General features: G+C 37.7%; 1 protein-coding gene across 1 annotated transcript in view; it reads right to left on the bottom strand.

The window, feature by feature from the left end:
• LOC150086293 (TBC1 domain family member 30-like) overlaps positions 1-21,744 on the bottom strand; it is a 200,394-nt gene that overhangs the window by 152,632 nt on the left and 26,018 nt on the right. Inside the window, exon 2 of the mRNA XM_090374853.1 lies at positions 9,641-9,768. Coding sequence (XP_090230979.1) covers positions 9,641-9,768 — 128 coding nt within the window. The remainder of the gene's footprint in view (positions 1-9,640; positions 9,769-21,744) is intronic.

The raw sequence follows: 21,744 nt of genomic DNA on the forward strand, positions 1-21,744 counted from the left end.
GAGCGGAATGCCAGAGGTGTATTCAACTCTGGCAGTAAGCTAGATAATCTTGTAATAACTGAGAGTAAAGTGGAGGAGAAATTGTCGAAGATAAACACAAGAAAGGCACCTGGGGTGGATGGTATTTATCCAGTTACATTAAAGGAGCCAGCAAAGGAAGTAAGCAAACCCTTAGCCATAATTATGGGAGCTTCCTTGGACTCAGGGGAGGTACCCATAGACTAGAGATGTGCAAATGTGACCCCAATTCACAAAGGAGGTTCAAAGGCTGACACAAGTAAATATAGACCTGTGAGTTTAACTTCTGTTCCAGGAAAATTATTGGAAGCACAGGTTAAAGAAGCACTGCAGGATCATTAGCATTAGTAGAGGCATTTGATGCAAGAAAGCAAGCTTATGCAGCATCAGCCAAAAAAAAAAAAAAAAAAAAAATCCACTTCCACTTCACCCCTCTGTTTGTTCAAAATACCTGTCCAGCTGAGCCTTAAACTTATTTAGGCTATCAACTTCCATGACAAGGGATGGAAGTCTGTTCCACCAACCAACCACCCGCTGGCTAAAGGCAAATTTCCGCACGTCTATCCTACATCTGTCTTTCCTCAATTTGAATTTATGCCCTCTCAGGTGATTATTTTGAGCGAGAGGAAGAATCCCATCAGCATTGAGCATGCTCAAACCATTCAAGGCTTCATACACCTCTATCAGATCACCTCGCTGGTGCCTAGTCTCCAGACACTAATTTGCAAAACTTAAGTCTTTCTTCATAAGAGGCTTAAGTTTCTAAGAGGCTAATCATCTAGACAAGACTTCAGTTATAGGTCGGACACAGCATGGTTTAGTTAAGGGGAAGTCCTGCCTGACCAATCTGATTGGATACTATGATGCAGTCACAAAAGAACTGGATGCAGGGAATAACTTTGATATTATATACTTGGATCTTAGATAGGCTTTTGATACTGTTGCACATGGAAGACTGCTGCACAAATTGGAGCAGTGTGGCATTGGAGTCAAATTGCTGCTATGAATAAAGGGGGGTTGAGGGGGAGAAGAGAGAGTGGTAATCAATGGACACTGCTCATCGTGGACTAATGTTATTAGAGGAGTCCCTCAGGGTTCAGTGTTGAGTCCATTATTGTTTTCTGTATTTATAAATAATATTGATGATGGTATATCAAGCTGAATGTTCAAGTTTGCAGATGATACAAAGGTTGGTAGGGTTGTTAAGGACACTAATGACAGTACAATGCAGCAACAGGATCTGGAAAGGTTGAGCAGATGGGCTGAGAGGTGGCAAATGAAGTTTAACATTGACAAATGTAAAGTACTACACATGGGAAACAGCAACCCCAGAGCAACGTATCAACTCTGTGGTACTACACTGACAGTGGTAGAGAATGAAAAGGACCTGGGGGTAATTGTGCAGGCATATATGAAGTTCTCTGAGCAGTGCAGACGGGCTGCAAGAGTAGCTCATGGTGTCTTATCAAATGATATACAGGAATTTTTCTAGCAGGGATAAGGAGGTGATTATTCCCTTGTATAAGGCAATGGTCAGGCCACACCTTGAGTACTGTATACAGGTCTGGAGGCCTCATTTCAAGAAGGATGTAGAGCTGCAGGAATGAGTACAGAGAAGGGCAACAAGATTAGTGGATGGAATAAAGGGTTGCTCTTAAGAAGAAAGGCTTAAGTTTTGCAAATTACAGTGTCTGGAGACTAGGCAACGGCGAGGTGATCTGATAGAGGTGTATAAAGCCTTGAATGGTTTGAGAATGCTCAATGCCAATGGGATTCTTCATCTTGCTCAGAATAATCACCTGAGAGGGCATAAATTCAAATTGAGGAAAGACAGACATAGGATAGATGTGCGGAAATTCGCCTTTAGTCAGCGGGTAGTTCGTTGGTGGAACAGACTTTCATCCCTTGTTGTGGAAGTTGATAGCCTAAATAAAGTTAAGGCTCAGCTGGACAGGTATTTCGAAAGAAAGGAGGGGGGTGAAGTGAAATTTTTTTTTTTTTTTTTGGCTGATGCTGCATAAGCTTGCTTTCTTGCATCATATGCCTCTACTAATGCTAATGATTGAGATTTCAGGGTCTTGTTGAATTACAGTCTCTATAGTGTTCTCAATAACATCACATGAGATAGAATGGTTTTTACAATTTCAAGGTGTTTTAGCATAGTAAGTGTAGTAGTAGAGACATGTAATGCAAGAAAGCAAGCTTAGGTAGCAGCAGCCAAAAAAAAAAAAAAAAAAACAATTTCACACATCCATTCCCTCTAAACGTTTGTCCAGTTCCTCCTTGAATTTATTTAAGCTATCAACTTCCACAATGACAGATGCAAGTCTGTTCCACCAACCAACTATCCGTGCTAAATGCAAATTTCCACACATCTATTCTACAACTGTCTTTCCTCAATTTGAATTTATGTCCCCTCAGGTTCATAATCTGAGCAAGAAGAAGAAGAATCCCATAAGAATTGAGCTGCTCAACCCATTCAAGGCCTTATACACCTCAATCAGATAACCTCACAGGTGCCTAGTTTCCAGCTGCTGCAATTTGCAAAAATTAAACCTTTCTTGGTAAGAGGATCCCTTCGTTCCCCTCACCAATCTTGTTGCCCTTCTCTGTACTCATTCAAGCAACTCTACATCCTCCCTAAAATGAGCCTCCAGTCCTGGATGAAGTACTCAAGGCCTCACCATTGCTTTATACAAAGAGATAATGACCTCCTTTTCCCTATGAGAAAAATTCCTGTATATCATTGACAATACCCCAGGACCTGTCTGGCAGCCTGTCTACACTGATCAGAAAACTTTATATCTGACTAAACAATTACTCCTAGGTGTTTTTCACTTCCTACCATCCTAACTGTAGTACCACACAGTTAGGTACATTTTCTGGGGTAACTTCTACACATATGCAGTACTCAGCATTTGTCAATGTTAAACTTCAGTCGCCACTTCTCAGTTACTCTTTAATTATGTTGTAGAGCAGATATCATCTTTTAAGGGCACAAAAGGTGATATAGTTGTACACGTTGGCACTAATGATATTAAGAGTAGAAGACCGGCAGAATTACTTAACAAGTACATGCCACTTGAAAAGAAGCCAGTGAATTAGGGTTGAATTTGAAAGTGTCTGCAATTCTGCTCAGACCCGATAGGAGGGAGTATATGATGAGAGCCTTGTCAATTAATTCGGCCTTGGAAAGATTGTGCAAGGCTCAAGGGGTAGAATTTTTTTCAGCCTGATCTGTACTTGTTAACAGGAGAGACTGCTTCTACAGGGATGGGATACACTCAAATTGAAAAGGCGCAAGAATATTTGCTGATGCTATAAGGCAGAGTTAGGTGGGTCAGAAAACTGCTAGCTTGGGGGGGGGGATACAAGGACTAATAGATTAACAATAGCTATTGGCAGAGGTGAAAGTGATTCTTGCACTGCTTCTATTGGAATGAGCAGCAGCCTGGAAAACAAGATGCAGGATATTTTAGAGACTGCTGGGAGTCATTGCGGTACAAGTAAACACGTGGGTTATGTTATGGTAGCTAAGAATAGGAACAGGTGCATGTATACTTGCATGTACGCCAATGCTAGGAGTTTAGTAAATAAATTTGATGAATTTGAGGTATTGCTCAAAACATCAAAGGCAGATATTGCTGGGATATCAGAGACGTGGTGTCACACAGATATAAGAAATGCAGAACTGGAATTTGGAGAGTACAATGTGTACAGAAAGGATAGACAGGATAGGAAGGGAGGAGGGGTTATGCTATTATTTAAGAAACAAATAAAATCCAAGGAAGTGAAGCCAGTCGACATCGCTGGACAGTGCAGTGTCGAGTTAGTTTGGTGTGACATAAGCATGAGATCAAATTGAGAGTAGGTGCGTGCTATAGGCCTAATGACTCTGATGAGTATAATAAGAAACTGTACAGGGAAATACAGTGGGCCAGTACATCAGAGAGTCTTATAATGAGGGATTTTAATTTCCCAGATATTGACTGGAATTTGTGGGGTGGTCACTCACACACCAGCAAAGCTTTTGTGGATTTATCGGATGATTGTTTTCTACTTCAGCATGTTCATGAGGCAACTAGAGGGAGTAATACTCTTGAGCTGATTATCAGTAGTGATTCTTCATGCATTAAGAATCTGCAGATAAAGGAACCACTAGGTGGCAGTGATCACAGTGTGCTGAAGTGGGATTTACTCAAAGAGGTAACTACCATCGGGGGTAAAGGGAAGGGTTTTTGCTTTCGTAAAGGCGACTATGATGGTCTGAGACAGTATTTAAATTCTATACAGTGGGACCAACTGATGATGTTACCAACAGCAAATTCAAAATGGGAAGCATTCAAAGAACTTATCTTGGAACCTACTAGGCTTTACATACCAACTAAGAAATACTGTTCAAGGTTTAGGCCTAAATGGATGTCACATGAACTAATGAGACATGGCAGAGAAGAAAAATGCATGGGATACATATAAATTAATGGTTAACATCGAAGCCTATGATAGATATAAGATAGTCTGTAACCAAGCCACAAAGGAGATTAGGCAGCCAAAGGCAAATTATGAGAAAACCTTGGCAAAGGATGCAAAAAAAAACAGTAAAGAGGTATTTACCTATGTAAACTCTAGAAGGAAAGGGATGAATCAGATTGGTCCAGTGGATATTGATGGTTCAACAGTTGAGGATCCTGCTCAGGTGGCTAACAAACTAAACGAGTATTTTGCATCTATATTCACACATGAGGAGTTATTCACAAAGGGGAATGCCAGAGGTGAAGTAAACTCTGGCAGTGAGCTAGATGATTTTGTAAAAACTGAGAGAAAAATGGAGGTGAAATTGTTGAGAATACAGTAATACCCCGACTTACGCTACCCCGACTTACGCGAACTCGGAGTTATGCGGTTCTTGATTTTTTTCGTTTGGCAACGCTGCCGCCCACTATCTTCAAGGTCGTTTTTCATATGTTATCGATATACGGTGCGACGGCGGAGAATGGGAGCGAAAGATGAACAAAATTCAACTTTGCTGCTTTTATGTTTTTTATATCAGTGAAGGGGAAACACATTTCACCATAATAACGTAAAAACCAACACAATTCCAGCTATCGGTATAATCGCAAATGCAATTAGATCGACTTTACTACCAGTTTATAACAGATTTCACTAGCAGAAACGCAACTGGATTTTTATTGTTTTATGGTAGTAACCCCTAGAAATGTGAGGTGTTAATAGTGTATCTCTGCCTTTATGGTGTTGTTTATTCAGTTGCTACATGCCCGCAGCTTTGTTTATGCGTATCAAGCGTGCCTCCTCGTTTTGTAATTGCGCTTTATTCCCTAAAAATGAGTAAAATACTTAAATTAAAAGGTGTGAAAAGGAAGCGTCCTGGTGAAGACACTGCAGATTCAGAGAGAAAAAGAAAAGCAATTATCGATAAACAGAGGCGGACTGAGTCAAAAATTCTTACCCGGGAAAATTTATAGTGGCCTCATACTATGGTTTATGGCCAAAATCACACTGGCCCACCGGGGTTACACTGGCCCCGGTAAGGCTTATGGCCAGTCCGCCTCTGTCGATAGAGAAAAAATATGAAATTGTGAAACGCTTTGAGCGAAATGAAAGACCACGTGATATTGCACGTGCTACAGGCCTAAATGAAGCAACGGCGAATGCACATGACAACTGCAAACTTGACAGGTTGAAAATTGAAAAGGGCTCAATTGTAAAGGGCTTAAAAATTTTAGAAAACATAGACTCCAACGTAGAACGCGTTATAGCTACAAAGCAAGGAATAAAAAAATTATTAGCCTGCTACGAAGAAATTCTGCGTGAAAAAAAGAACGCGCTGTGTCGTCAGACGAATTTGTTAGATTTTATGAAGCCATCGACATCGAAATAACTTTTTAACGTAAGTCATTTGTTTTTTTAATACATATTTTGTATTAATATGTATAAAGAACTGCAATTTTATTAATATTTTTCTTCTAAACTAGTGTTTTTGTTAGTCCTTGGTCCCAATTAAGCAAAATTTATATGTATTTATATGCAAAGTTGTACCCCGACTTACGCGAATTCGACTTACGCGATTTTCGTCGGACCCACCTATCGCGTAACTTTGGGGTATTACTGTAAACATAAAAAGGGCAACCGGGGTGGATGGGATCTATCCAGTTATACAGTCTGTCCTCGTATAGCACGATAGTTGCGTTCCTAGAAATCCTCGTGCAATGCAAAATCGTGTAATATAAACAACAGGCCCTATGGGAAAAGTAGGGTTAGGTGCCGACCACCCAAGATTGAACACACATTTGGAACCAAAACATTACCAAACACAATAAATAATCGGGTAATTTTAATCGTTATAAAATACTTACGTATTTTATAACGATTAAAATACGTAATAAAAATAATATTATATTATAATAAAGTATTTTTAGTATTTTTTAATACTAAAAAAGTATTTTTTACGAATAAAATACGTATTTTATTCGTAAAAAATTTATTATATTAAATAAAATAGTCGTAATAAAATATTTACGTATTTTATAATACGTAAGTACTGTATAAATTATAATACGTAAATCGTAATAAAATATTGCTAATGCTTTTGCTTCTATCGTAAGCAAACTTGCTTTTTGTTTGATTTTCTGTCCAAAGAGATGACAGCCGTTCCATCTCTTCCAATTCTTGTGTCTTAATCTAATGGATTTTAATTACACTTTGAGTTGTTCCCACTATGAAAGTTGTTTTTATTTTCTCCGCATTCTTTGTAATTCTCGGCGTTGCCTCATTTAGGTCTGTAGCACGTGCAATATCACATGGTCTTTCATTTCGCTCAAAGCGTTTCACAATTTCATATTTTTCTCTATCGACAGAAGCGGACTGGCCATAAGCCTTACGGGGGAAATCCCGGTGGGCCGGAGGCCGGTGTGATTTTGGCCATAAACCGTAGTATGAGGCCACTATAAATTTTCCCGGGTAAGAATTTTTGATCCAGTCCGCCTCTGTTTATCGATATTGCTTCTTTTTTTTTTCCTCTGAATCTTCAGTGTCTTAGCCAGGATGCTTCCTTTTCACACCTTTTAAGTATTTTACTAATTTTTAGGGAATAAAGCACAATTACAAAACGAGGAGGCACGCTTGATACACATAAACAAAGCTGCGCGCGTGTAGCAACTGAATAAATAACACCGTAAAGGCCGAGATACACTATCAATTAACACCTCGCATTTTACTAAAGCACATTTTTGAAGGTTACTACCATAAAACAATAAAAACAATTTCCAGTTGCGTTTCTGCTAGTGGAATCTGTTATAAACTGGTAGTAAACTCCATCTAATTGCATTTGCGATTATATCGATAGGTTTTTACGTTATTATGGTGAAATGTGTTTCCCCTTCACTGATATAAAACACATAAATACATTTTCAGAATCTTCTTCATTCCTATCATGTTGCGTTCGGTTGGGGTGATTCCGCGTTCGACTGCCATTTCTTGTAAACACAAAGGCGAATCGTGTATAAGCGAATTCGGTTCGTGTTATGTAAGATATTGTTCCCTTATTTATAAATCGTGTATGATCGAATTCGTGTAATGCAAACACGTGTTATACGAGAACCGACTGTATTAAAGGAAGCAGCAAAGGAAGTAAGAAAACCCTCAGTCATAATTATGAGAGCTTCCTTGGACTCAGGGGAGGTACCCATAGACTGGAGATGTGCAAATGTGAACCCAATTCACAAAGGCGGTTCAAAGGCTGACACAAGTAATTATAGACCTGTGAGTTTAACTTCTGTTCCAGGAAAATTAATGGAGGCACTGGTTAAAGCACTGCAAGATCTTCTAGACAAGACTTCAGTTATAGCTCGGATACAGCATGGTTTTGTTAAGGGAAAGTCTTGCCTGACCAATTTGATTGGATACTATGATGCAGTCACAAAAGAACTGGATGCTGGGAATAACTTTGATATTATATATTTGGAACTTAGAAAGGCTTTTGATACTGCTGCACATGGAAGACTGCAGCACAAACTGGAGCAGTGTGGCATTGGAGGCAAATTGCTGCTATGGATAAAGGGGTGGTTGAGGGGGAGAAGACAGAGAATGGTAATCAATGGACACTGCTCATCGTGGACTAATGTTATTAGTGGAGTCCCTCAGGGTTCAGTGTTGGGTCCATTGTTTTCTATATTTATAAATGATATTGATGATGGTATATCAAGCTTAATGTCCAAGTTTGCAGACGATATAAAGATTTGCATGGTTGTTACGGACACTACTGACGCTATGCTGCTGCAACAGGATCTGGAAAGGTTGAGCAGATGGGCTGAGAGGTGGTAAATGAAGTTTAACATTGACAAATGTAAAGTACTACATATGGGAAACAGTAACCTCAGAGCAACGTATCAATTCTGTGGTACTACACTGACAGTGTAGAGAATGAAAAGGATCTGGGGGGTAATTGTGCAGGCAGATATGAAGTTCTCTGAGCAGTGGAAACGGGCTGCAAGAGTAGCTCATGGTGTCTTGTCAATGATAAACAAAAATTTTTCTAGCAGGGATAAGGTGATTATTCCCTTGTATAAGGCAATGGTCAGACCACACCTTGAGTACTGTATACAGGTCTGGAGGCCTCATTTCAAGAAGGATGTAAAGCTGCTGGAACAAGTACAGAGAAGCCTTGAATGGTTTGAGCATGCTCAATGCTGATGGGATTCTTCCTCTTGCTCAGAATAATCACCATCAGATTCATCAGACCTATAACACACATCTACTCTCATTTTTCTTTTCCCAGTGCTTATGTCACACCAAACAGACTCAACATTACATTGTCCACCAACATCAATTGGATGCACTTCCTTAGATTTTATGTGTTTCTTAACTAACAGCATAATCCCCTACTACCCTGTCTGTCCTTTCTGTACACATTGTACTCCCCAAATTCCAGTTCTGCACTGCTTATGTCTGTGTGACACCATGTCTCTGATATCCCAACAATATCTGCCTTTGATGTCTTCACTAGCACTTCAAGCTCATCGAATTTATTAACTATACTCCTAGCATTTGTGTACATGCAAATATAGATGCACCCGTTTCTACTCTTAGTTACCCTAACACAGCCCATGTATTTACTTGTTCCACTATGACTCCCAGCAGCTCTGGAAATATCTATTGCCTTGCTTTCCAGGCTGCTGCTCAATTGCATTTGAATAGACGTAGTGCAAGAATCACTTTTACCTCTGCCAGTCGCTACTGCTAATCTATTAGTCCGTGTATCCCCCAAGCTAACAGTTTTTCGACCCACCTAACTCTGCCTCGATAGCACCAGCAAATATTCTTTTACCCTTTCTATTTAAGTGTATCCCATCCCTGTAGATGAGGGGGGTCATATTCTGATTGCATGCATTTTGAGACCCTACTCTACTACTGCAGGCATATTCTCCACACATGCCAACAATATTAACAAAAACATCAAGCTATAAAAAGTGGAAATTCATGATAATAGGGTAAAATGAAAATTCGGTTATATTAAAATGTATTGACATAATTATGGAGCAGAGTAACTAGACTAAAAATAAGTTCAACAATTTTGAAGTGAAAACATAGGGTTAAAGTTACTGACCCGTTTTCGAAAATCAGGTGGAATACCACCTTCAAGGCGTGCTACCATCTTCATAGCATCCTGCCACTGACTAAAAATTGCATCTCCACCAACAGGCCCCATACCAAGTGGAAAATCGGCTGCATTGCCTAAAAGAATTTATAAATCTATTAGATTTAACAGACAATTTATTAAGATTGATATATAAAAAGGAAAGGCTAAAATTTGTAGCCCCCCAAAAAACAATATATTAAATTCATTTTATACTCTTAGAAATCTATGTAAGTAAAGATGCTTACATCAGTGATTTTTCAAGTGCATATTGTTTGCACAGCTATATCAAGGTGGCATATGACAACCATCAATTTAGTAGATATGAGTAAAAAATAGAGATGTACCACCGCATGTCTCAAAAATTGACATTCCAAAAAAAAAAAAAAAAAAAAGACATTCAGTAGTTATTACACTGCAAATTTTTATTATTATTATTGTTTCCATTACCTGTTCTTCTATAAAATAACAATCAAAGTTTTCCAATCAGTTTTTTGATCCCTGGAACCATAAAATTTTAAAAAGAACATAAATCGGCTCTCCTAATCCTACACTGTAGACCAGGGTTTCATTTCCCAATGGGATCAATTATCTTGAAAGAGGGGTCAATACATGCCAAGGGGTTGAATGGGGGTCGATGGAAAATTATATAATAATAAATATAAAGAATATAATAATATATGATTTAAAAATATAACTATGAACATTGGTCTTGTTAATTTTCAGCTTTAGCAATCTGCTATGTGAATTTTACCACTAGGCGGCAGAACCGTAATCCAGCAAACAGCATTTCTCACGATACACTTGCATCGTGCTACTAGTAATGACAATTAATGGTAGTTCTGTTGCAGTGTTACCATGTGAACAGTTTATGCATGGGTACATTACATTATCAAAACTAAAATTACTGTAACACAGAGCAAAAACAGATACAAAAATAGATTGTGACAAGTTTAATAATAGGAAATATACATATATTAGATTAGATACATACAAACAAAAATTCAAATGAACATCAAATGCTCCAATACCTCAGTCAACAGGAACAGTGGATGTCAAGTCCACCCTATCATCGAAACAGCAATCCTGACTATTGACAAACGCTGGCAACATCCGCATGCATCACAGCCACAGGCTTCAACATCCAACAATTAATCACGCACTTCACGTACAAGATTGACAGTACACGCCCTCATGCTCCATTCTTAACTGTCAGTTTAACTGAGGAAGGTTGACAAAACAACCAAAAGCTTTTTGTTTGTATGTATCTAATCTAATATATGTATATTTCCTATTATTAAACTTGTCACAATCTATTTTTGTATCTGTTTTCGCTCTGTGTTACAGTAATTTTAGTTTTGATAATAATGAATCCAGAGCACACAAGACCTTTTTAATCATAGGTACATTACATATTTAAACACTACTGTAAGTTATTTCAAATAATAACACATATTACAATTTTGATAATATGTGGTTTTTGAGAAGATCTTTATACCATATCACTTTAAAAAAAAAAGTGTCATTTATATTTACAAGATTATTTAACATTGGGATTTATTTCTTTCTTTGGCTGGCAATGAATCAATACCACTTATGTGAGAAAACCTTTTAGAACAATGCTATGAAACCATCAAAGATGAAAGACCACTTGGAAAAAATACACCCTAGGGCAAAGACACAGATTTTGAATATTTCAAATGTCTTAAAGGTAAGTTTATAAAACGTCCCACAATGGGCTTAAAATAATTTTTGAAACCATCAGTTTCTATAAATACTGAAGGAGGACTGGAAGGTTCTTATGATGTATCACTCTTAATTGTAAAAGCAAGGTATCTCCAACACAGTTGGGGGGGGGGGCAACCAATACTATCATCGGTATGAGAAATTATAAGCTATGTCATGAAAATGGATCCAGACCCAGTATTAAAAACCATTCCGCTAACAATATATTTCAACATTGTATTGATGAAACAGCTGAAGATATAATACAAAAAACTGTGTGGCTTCTGCATTGGAAACAACTAAATTTGCTGTACAATTGGATTAGGGAACATTTGGAACTTTGAGCATCCTTATGGCCTATGTACATTATTACAGCCCAAGAAAAAAAGGCAATACTAGGAGAATTTCTTTATGCTGCAAATTAAAGACATATATAATGGAAGAAATGTTTTTTTTGCTTTGAAAAATACTTACAGGAAAACAATATTCCTATTACTAATATATTGTGGCAGCTGCTTCTGATGGAGCACCAGAAATGGTCAGCAAATACAAAGCGTTTTCAGCATCTTTGAAGAAAAGGATTCCTGAAGTTAGAACTGCAAATTCTGTTCTGCACAAGCAGAATTTGGTTGCAAAAAATATAAGGTAAAAAAACTCCATGATATTCTGTGTGTATTAAATAAAGGTGAAATTCTTGAATGATCATCTGTTTGGTCAATTATATGATCAAAATGATAAAATCTACAACCAGATGCTTTTACATACAGAGGTATATTGGCTATCAAAAGGAAATTGTTTATAGCATTTGATTGAACTTTTTGATTCTGTAATATAGAATTTCTTTTGAAATAAAGAAACCATTAGCAAAAAAATTCACTGAATCAAAAAATGTGTTTTCTTGGCCGATATATATATATTCAAAATTAAATGATATTAGCATTAGTAGAGGCATATGATGCAAGAAAGCAAGCTTATGCAGCATCAACCAGGATAAACATAAAAAGGCACCCGGGGTGGATGGGATCTATCCAGTTATATTAAAGGAAGCAGCAAAAGAAGTAAGAAAACCCTCAGTCATAATTATGAGAGCTTCTTTGGACTCGGGAGAGGTACCCATAGACTGGAGATGTGCAAATGTGACCCCAATTCACAAAGGCGGCTCAAAGGCTGACACAAGTAATTATAGACCTGTGAGTTCAACTTCTGTTCCAGGAAAATTAAAAAAAAAACAGAACGCTCCTGTTTCACCTCTCCATTCGTTCAAAATACCTGTCCAGCTCAGCCATTTAGGCTATCAACTTCCACAACAAAGGATGGAAGTCTGCTCCACCAACCAACTATCTGCTGGCTAAAGGCAAACTTCCGCACATCTATCCTACATCTGTCTTTCCTCAATTTGAAAGACAGACAAACAAGACACTATAAGGATAGATATGAATATAATTCAAGTTTGGACAATTACTTTCAAGTTTCAATCCAAAATGAATCTATTCATATCCACTTTTTAATTGAGGAGATTTTTGCTACTTTACTAACTTGTTACACCTGTCAATTATGGAAAAAGATACAATTTCAGGATGATTTGTTTTTACTTAAAGTGATTTGCTTAAAGATAAATTAATAAATCATTCCACAATGGGCTTAAAATCATTTTTGAAACCATCAGTTTCTAGAATCACTAAAGGAGGATGGAAGAGTCTTATAATATACCACTCTTAATTGTAAAAGCAAGGTATCTTCACACAGTTGGGGGTAATCAATACTGCCATCAGCATGGGAAATTATAAGCTCTGTCATGAAAATAGATCCGGATCCAATATTAAAAACCATTCCGCTAACAATACATTTAATTGATGAAATGCTTAAAGATAAAATATAATAAGATATAATAAAAAAGATAAATCTTTAAAGATAAATTTATAAAACATTCCACAATGTTTTATAAATTTATTAATCTTTCTAAATTTTTTTATAAATATATTAATAAATTTAAAATCATTTTTAAAACCATCAGGTTCTAGAAATGCTGAAGGAGAATTGGAAGACTTATAATATATCACTTAAAACATTCTATTTAAAGATCTTCATGATACGATTGTACCAGAATGGATTCTACAACCATTTGAATGTGATGCGTCTCAAGTCGAATTTATATTACAAGAGTTAATTGACAGACGATTTGGAGGCCTAATCTGTATTCCAAACTAAAGGGTACGCCTCCTACTGCAATAATCAAGACACACAAAATAAATATCCTAAATTACACTATGGCAGAACTGCTTTTAATTTTCCCCAGTTCTTATCCAGCAGAAGCTGGATTCAGCCAGAGTAACGTGTACCAACTGTGTGGTACTACACTCAGGGTAGTGGAGAATGAAAAAGATCGGGGGGGGGGGATTGTGCAGTCAGATATGAAGTTTTGGCGAAGGTAAAGAAAGCCAACACGAGAACGATGAGAAACGTCAGATAACTTACGTGAAAAATTAGTTTCCCGATACGGCACTCTCACGCTGCTCACTCGGTAAACAGACAGTAAGTATTATCGGTCTGGAGCAAAGTCGAGAACAATATACTGATTGACAGATAGGTGTGGCAGATGATGTGCTGATTGGTGCACGAACACAACACCCAATAACATCGGTTTAGTATCATTCAGAAGCACTAATGGTAACTTGCCCTAATGAACGCTCTCCATAATGGTTAAAAAAGGGTCAGGTTACCTCCACTTGAATCCCATGGGAGCTTGAACCCCTCCCAAAATGGAGGTAACCTAACCTTTTTTCTTTAGAATCATGGGTGGACTAGAGCATAAATTGTTTATAAACAAAATATTAATTTTTTATTACTATACTTTTATTTTTAAAGATACTCGTGCAGATACACACGTATCATAACGTCAATCAACACCTCAATAGCTATTCACTATATATATATAAAGAATCTTTCCTTTCTTTCTTTTCCTATTATTTCCTAACTTAATGTTTAAGGTTAGGTCATGAAATATAAAGAAACCTTTACTATTATTTCCTAACTTACCATTTAAGGTCAGATTACGAAATATAACGAAAAATAAAGAAACCTTTTCCTTTTTTTGTAACCAAACCTAAATCAACAATATAGTAAAAACACTCATGAACTCCAAAAATCTGTTTTTAATAATGAGAAAAAAACATAATGAAGAATATAAAAATGAACAGAACGAAGCTTTCATTAATTTAGTTTTCATAAAAAAATCAACCAACATTTTATTTTCCTCACAAATTTCTTCCATCTTTAAAGATTCATTGCTACTATTACCTGTTTACCGTTCATCACAAAACTAGTATGCATAATTCTTTACTCATAAATACACATTATAATGCCAACCAATGACTACACAGTAGCTTGTCATCTCTCGCAACCACCACCAATCATTTCATTGTTCGCCACGCCTACCTGTCAATCAATATATTCTTCTCGATTTTGGCTCCAGGCCAATAACACCTACCGTCTGTTTACAGAGAGAGTAGCGCTTGAGTCCGGTGTTTGGAAACTAATTTTCCACGTAAGTTATGTGAAGTTTCTCGTCATTCTCGTGTTGGCTTTCTTTACCTTAGACGAAGTTTTCTGAACAGTGCAAACAAGCTTCCAGAGCTGTATAAGCTTGCTTTCTAGCATCATATACCTCTGCTAATGCTAATATTAATAATTTACTTAGAAAAACAAATAAAAAGCTGAACATATCAGAACATGGAGATCTAAGGATCAAATTAAGTTATTTTAGACAGGATACCAGATACCACACAGCTTACTGCTAACCAGCCACAATTGTCTCATTAACAATTAATGCTGATGATTATGTAGGTGCCTCCGTAGCCAGGTGGGAAGGAGCAGCAGTGCGTAGCACACACTTCTTGATTAGACCAGGGTTCGAGCCCGTCACCACCAAATACCGAAGATGTGGAAAGGTCAGGGAATGACCACCGCATTTCCCGGAGCAATATGGCCTTAGTTGCTAATGCTCCTAAAAACCAAACAAAACAAAACAATGATTATGTAACTGGTCTGGTTTTTAAGAAACTAAAATGGCAAATAATAATTTTTAATGCTTTTTGTTACTAAAGTAAGTGGTAAGTAATCAAGAACTGATTGTTACTTATCTATGTATTTTAATTATATTATATTTTTAATAAATAACTAGTGAGCTCCGCCCTATGCTTGCTTCGCTTGTCAACCCGCATTTTGTATATTTGATATTCCCAATACAGGAATATCAAATATACAAAAAAATGTCTTAACCTGCTCGGCATCATTACTGAAGCTGCTTTGGAAAGATTTTCCTTCACATGATCAACCGACTTGCTTACATATGCGGCTTGAGTGCTTCTTGAAAAGTCTCGTACACTACTCTGTTCACAGTTTTCACGTCTTCAAAACACCTAGGACATTTTGCTTTGTATAACAATAATTTCAAATGAAACCTCTTGACATCTTGCATTGCGATGCTATTAAACCAAGCGACCACTTTACACATAATTTTACATTGAAACCATTTATTTCTTGTTTTGCCCTACGTAAAATGTAGAGGTATGATGGAGTAAGTCAAATCGTCTACACCCCTCTCCTAATTATACTAATATAATAACGCACTGATTGAAATCTAATCAGAAAATCATCTATGTAATTATTTACCTGTGCATTTGTAGTGACATAATTGCCCCACCCACTTGTACCACATCACACGAATTCCTCTTCTCCCATTGGCTTGAATTATTATTAATTATTTGCATAATTATTATTTGTTATTGTTATTTGGTTTTTTTTTTAGGAGCATTAGCAACTAAGGCCATATTGCTTAGTTGCGGTGGTCATTCCCTGACCTTTCCGCATCCTCCGTATTTGGTGGTGACGGGCTTGAACCCCGGTCTAATCAAGAAGCATGTGCTACGCACTGCTGCTCCTTCCCACCTGGCTACGGACGCGCCTACCTCAGCAATGAAAATATGTGATTCTGGAGGAAATAAACATACTGATTCCGAAAATCACCATAAAAAGTCTATTAGCATTAGCAGAGGCATTTGATGCAAGAAAGCAAGCTTACGCAGCATCAGCCAAAAAAAAAAAAAAAAAAAAAACAAAAAACCCACTTCCACTTCACCCCTCTGTTCGTTCAAAATACCTGTCCAGCTGAGCCTTAAACTTATTTAGGCTATCAACCTCCACTACAAGGGATGGAAGTCTGTTCCACCAACCAACCACCCGCTGGCTAAAGGCAAATTTCCGCACGTCTATCCTACATCTGTCTTTCCTCAATTTGAATTTATGCCCTCTCAGGTGATTATTCTGAGCTAGAGGAAGAATCCCATCAGCATTGAGCATGCTCAAACCATTCAAGGCTTTATACACCTCTATCAGATCACCTCGCTGGTGCCTAGTCTCCAGACACTGTAATTTGCAAAACTTAAGCCTTTCTTCGTAAGAGCACCCCTTTGTTCCATTCACTAATCTTGTTGCCCTTCTCTGTACTCGTTCCAGCAGCTCTACATCCTTCTTGAAATGAGGCCTCCAGACCTGTATACAGTACTCTAGGTGTGGCCTGACCATTGCCTTATACAAGGAATAATCACTTCCTTATCCCTGCTGGAAAAATTCCTGTATATCATTGACAATATTCCATGAGCTACTCTTGCAGCCCGTCTGCACTGCTCAGACAACTTCATATCTGCCTACACAACCACCCCCAAGTCCCTTTTATTCTCTACCACTGTCAGTGTAGTACCACAGAGTTGATACCTTGCTCTGGGGTTGCTGTTTCCCATGTGTAGTACTTTACATTTGTCAATATTAAACTTCATTTGCCACCTCTCAGCCCATCTGCTCAACCTTTCCAGATCCTGTTGCAGCAGCATAGTGTCAGTAGTGTCCTTGACAACCCTGCCAACCTTTGTATCGTCTGCAAACTTGGACATTAAGCTTGATATACTATCATCAATATCATTTATAAATACAGAAAACAATAATGGACCCAACACTGAGCCCTGAGGGACTCCACTAATATCATTAGTCCACGATGAGCAGTGTCCATTGATTACCACTCTCTGTCTTCTCCCCCTCAACCACCCCTTTATCCATAGCAGCAATTTGCCTCTAATGTCACACTGCTCCAATTTGTGTAGCAGTCTTCCATGTGCAACAGTATCAAACGCCTTTCTAAGATCCAAGTATATAATATCAAAGCTATTCCCTGCATCCAGTTCTTTTGTGACTGCATCATAGTATCCAATCAAATTGGTCAGGCAAGACTTCCCCTTAACAAAACCATGCTGTGTCCGAGCTATAACTGAAGTCTTGTCTAAATGATCCTGCAGTCTATCACATCTACATCAAAAGATGTACCGTTTAATGTTAAAATAAAGGGATATATATGTATAATTCAAGTTTGTAATTTAAACATAAAAAATATTATATGTTCTCTATATCTCATTTAACTTTAAAAAAATATATCATAAATCATAGTGAAATACAGTCAGTTCTCGTACAGCACGATAGTTGTGTTCCTAGAAACCCTTGTGCAATGCAAAATCGTGCAATATAAATAACAGGCTCCATTTGAAAAATAGAGTTAGGTGCCGACCACCCAAGATTGAACCCACATTTGTAACCAAAACATTACCAAACACAATAAATAATTGTAATAAAATACTTACGTATTTTATTACAATTTTATTACGTATTTTATTACAATTTTATTACGTAATAAAATACTTACGTATTTTATTACGTAATAAAATATTGCTAATGCTTTTGCTTCTATCGTAAGCAAACTTGTTTTCTGTTCAATTTTCTATCCAAACAGATGACAGCCATTCCATCTCTTCCAATTCTCTGTGTCTTGATCTAATGGATTTTATTACATTTTGATTTGTTCCTGCTATGAAAGTTGTTTTTATTTTCTCTGCATTCTTTCTAATTCTCGGTGTTGCCTCATTTAGGCCTGCAGCACATGCAATATTACATGTTCTTCAATTTTGCTCAAAGCATTTCGGAATTTCATATTTTTTTCTCTATGGACAGAGGTGGACTGGCCACAAGCCTTACCGGGGAAACTCCGGTGGGCCACGGGCCAGAAGACGATAGAGGCCGGTGTGATTTTCGCCATAAACGCTACAGTAGTATGAGGCCGCTACGAATTTTCCTGGTAAGAATTTTTGACCCAGTCCACCTCTATCTATCCATATTGCTTTTCTTTTTCTCTCTGAATCTGTAGTGTCTTCACCAGGATGCTTCCTTTTCATACCTTTCAAGTATTTTACTCATTTTTAGGGAATAAAGCACAATTACAAAATGAAGAGGCACGTTTGATACACATAAACAAAGCTGGCGCATGTAGCAACTGAATAAACAGCACTATTAACACCTCACTAGCTCACATTTTACTAAAGCACCTTTCTGGAGATCACTACCATAAAACAATAATGCCAGTTGTGTTTCTGCTAATGGAATCTGTTATAAACTGGTAGTAAATACCTAATGACAGTACACTGCTGCAACAGGATCTAGAAAAGTTGAGCAGATGGGCTGAGAGGTGGCAAATGAAGTTCAACATTGACAAATGTAAAGTACTACATATGGGAAGCAGTAATCCCAGAGTAACGTATCAACTCTGTGATGCCACACTGACAGTGGTAGAGAATGAAAAGGACCTGAGAGTAATTGTGCAGACAGATATGAAGTTTTCTGAGCAGTGCAGATGATCTGCAAGAGTAGCTCATGGTGTCTTGTCAATGATATACAGAAATTTTTCTAGCAGGAATAAGGTGATTATTCCCTTGTATAAGGCAATGGTCAGGCCCCACCTGGATGTAGAGCTGTTGGAACGAGTACAGAGAAGGGCAACAAGATTAGTGAATGGAACAAAGGGTTGCTCTTATGAAGAAAGGCTTACGTTTTGCAAATTACAGTGTCTGGAGACTAGGCACCTGTGAGGTGATCTGATTGAGGTATATAAAGCCTTGAATGGTTTGAGCATGCTCAATGCAGATGGGATTCTTCCTCTTGCTCAGAATAATCGCCTGAGAGGGCATAAATTCAAATTGAGGAAAGATGTGATGTGATGTGAAACTATCATGGTGATTTTTGAAATCTAAGTTCTTGGAGGTAAAAATCATGTTGGCTAATGTTATTAACAGATTTTTCTTATAATCTATCCATCAAAATTAAATTGAATGTATTTTTTGAACGAGGGGATTGAGGAGGAAAAAATGCAATTTTTAAAGGGGCCGGCAGGTGAAAAAGGTTGGGAACCCCCTGCTGTAGATACCAACTCCATCCAAATGATGCAATCAAGCTTGTTGGCATTACATCTGAACTAGATTATCTCCATTTTTCTTAGATACTTGGAAAAAAGTATCCACAGTCTTTCCACAGTCTTGATCTTACCACAGTCAATATCTAAATCGAATAGTGAATGATGGATCGGCCGCGGTGGTCCCATTCATTGGCCACCAAGGTCTCCAGACCTCACTCCGTTAGATTTTTATTTGTGGGAATGGATGCAAAGTGCAGTATACAAAGAAAAGGTGAACACAAGAGACAAATCGCTCGCTTGCATTATGGATACTGCTGCCTTCATAAAGGAACGCCAAGATGACCTTAGAAGAACAACAAGTCAAATTACCACATGTTTATATGAACTTTTTTACTTAGAATAATCAATACTATAACCTCCCAAAATGTTTATTGTTCCTCCTGAATCACCCTGTATATGTGAATGCACTTAAAAATGCTGCCATCAGCAATTAGACTACCTAACTCGTTTTTTGCTTTGTACACTTTGTTTGTTCACAATGCTGATACCTAGTTTCCAAAGATTGTAATTAACAGAACCATAGTCTTTCTTGGTAAAAATATCATTTGGGCTGCACCAAAAAAATTGGTCTTTTCTGTACCCTTTTCAACAGATCCAAGTTTTTCCTCAAATTGGTGCCTCCAAACTTACACAAAGTATTCTGGATGCGTAACATGACCTTCTAAAACATAAAACATGTTAATAACTTCTTTCTCATTGCTAGACAAATTCTCATATATCATTAATAAAATCCAAAGATTGTTTTGGCAGCCTGTTTGCACTGCTCAAGAGAATTTCATGTCGGATTAACAATTATCCCCAGATCTTCATTTTTTTTTTTTTTTTTTTTAAATATAAACCCCAAACACGAGAGGTATTAGAACCTATAGTACTTAGTACGGTGCTTGGGTTGGAGATTGAGAAGACGAAAGAAGATATTTGCTGACATAGGACTTGAACTTCTGTAGACTGTAATTTTTAGGAAATACGTATGAAGGAAGGTTGTTCCAGAAAACGGCAGTTGAATGAATAAACGAGGAAGATGAAAAGTTGGTTCTGTGAGTTTAAAGCTGGACAGTAAATGGATGTTGGCGGCACGTGTTCAGACTGTTTTGAAAGAGAGAGCAGGAATTATAGAAGCCAATTCAGAAGAACAGTGCCCATGGAAGTATCTGTAGAAGAGGCATGCAGCGGAAACAGCACATCTATGAGACAGAGAGTGGAGAGACTCTGTTAGAGATGAATCATTAATTAACCTAAATGCCCTCTTCTGAATGGAATCAAGAAGCCTGAGAGAGGTTTTGGGGGCAACAGCCCAGATGTGGGAACAATATTCCATGGCTGGGCAGATTTGCGATTTATACAGAGTGAGCAGCTGTTTGGAAGAAAAGTAATTCTGAGAGCGAAAGAGAAAAACCAAGTTTTTTAGATGCAGAGGAAGCAATATTTGTAATGTGCTGTGCCAAGAGAGATTAGAAGTCAGGGTAATCCCCAAAAGTGATATATCATTTTGCCTACAAATCGGAGTGTCACTAAAGATAAGCATAGAAGCAGAAGAATCCTTTTTGCGATATATAAGACAAGACTGAGCTTTAGAAGGGTTGAAATCAACTAAGTTGTCTTTGCCCCACTGGAGAATTACCTGAAGATTGGCATTTAAGGAATTAGTAGTAGATTTTCGAGAAGTTGAAGCTGATTGAGCAGGACAAGGTTTCTCAAAATGGAAAGTGGAATGCAACGTTCGGCAAAACTATGGATAGGATTTCCAGTCAATGGAAGGTAATTAATATACAAGAGGAAAAGAGTGGGAGAAAGAACCTTGGGGGACACCGGCATTAGTGGAGAAGTTAGAAGACAGAGAGCCATCTACCATCACCCTCAGTGAGCGATCAGAGAGAAAACTGGATAACCAATTACTAAAAACAGTTGGCAAACCATAAGATGTAAGCTTGTTTAGAAGACCTTTATGCCAAACACGATCAAAAGCCTTTGAGATGTCAAGAGCAACTACTCATGTTTCACC

This window comes from Mastigoproctus giganteus, chromosome 5, assembly GCF_048544385.1.
Source record: "Mastigoproctus giganteus isolate SK-2022 chromosome 5, ASM4854438v1, whole genome shotgun sequence".
In the NCBI taxonomy this organism is placed as follows: domain Eukaryota; kingdom Metazoa; phylum Arthropoda; class Arachnida; order Uropygi; family Thelyphonidae; genus Mastigoproctus; species Mastigoproctus giganteus.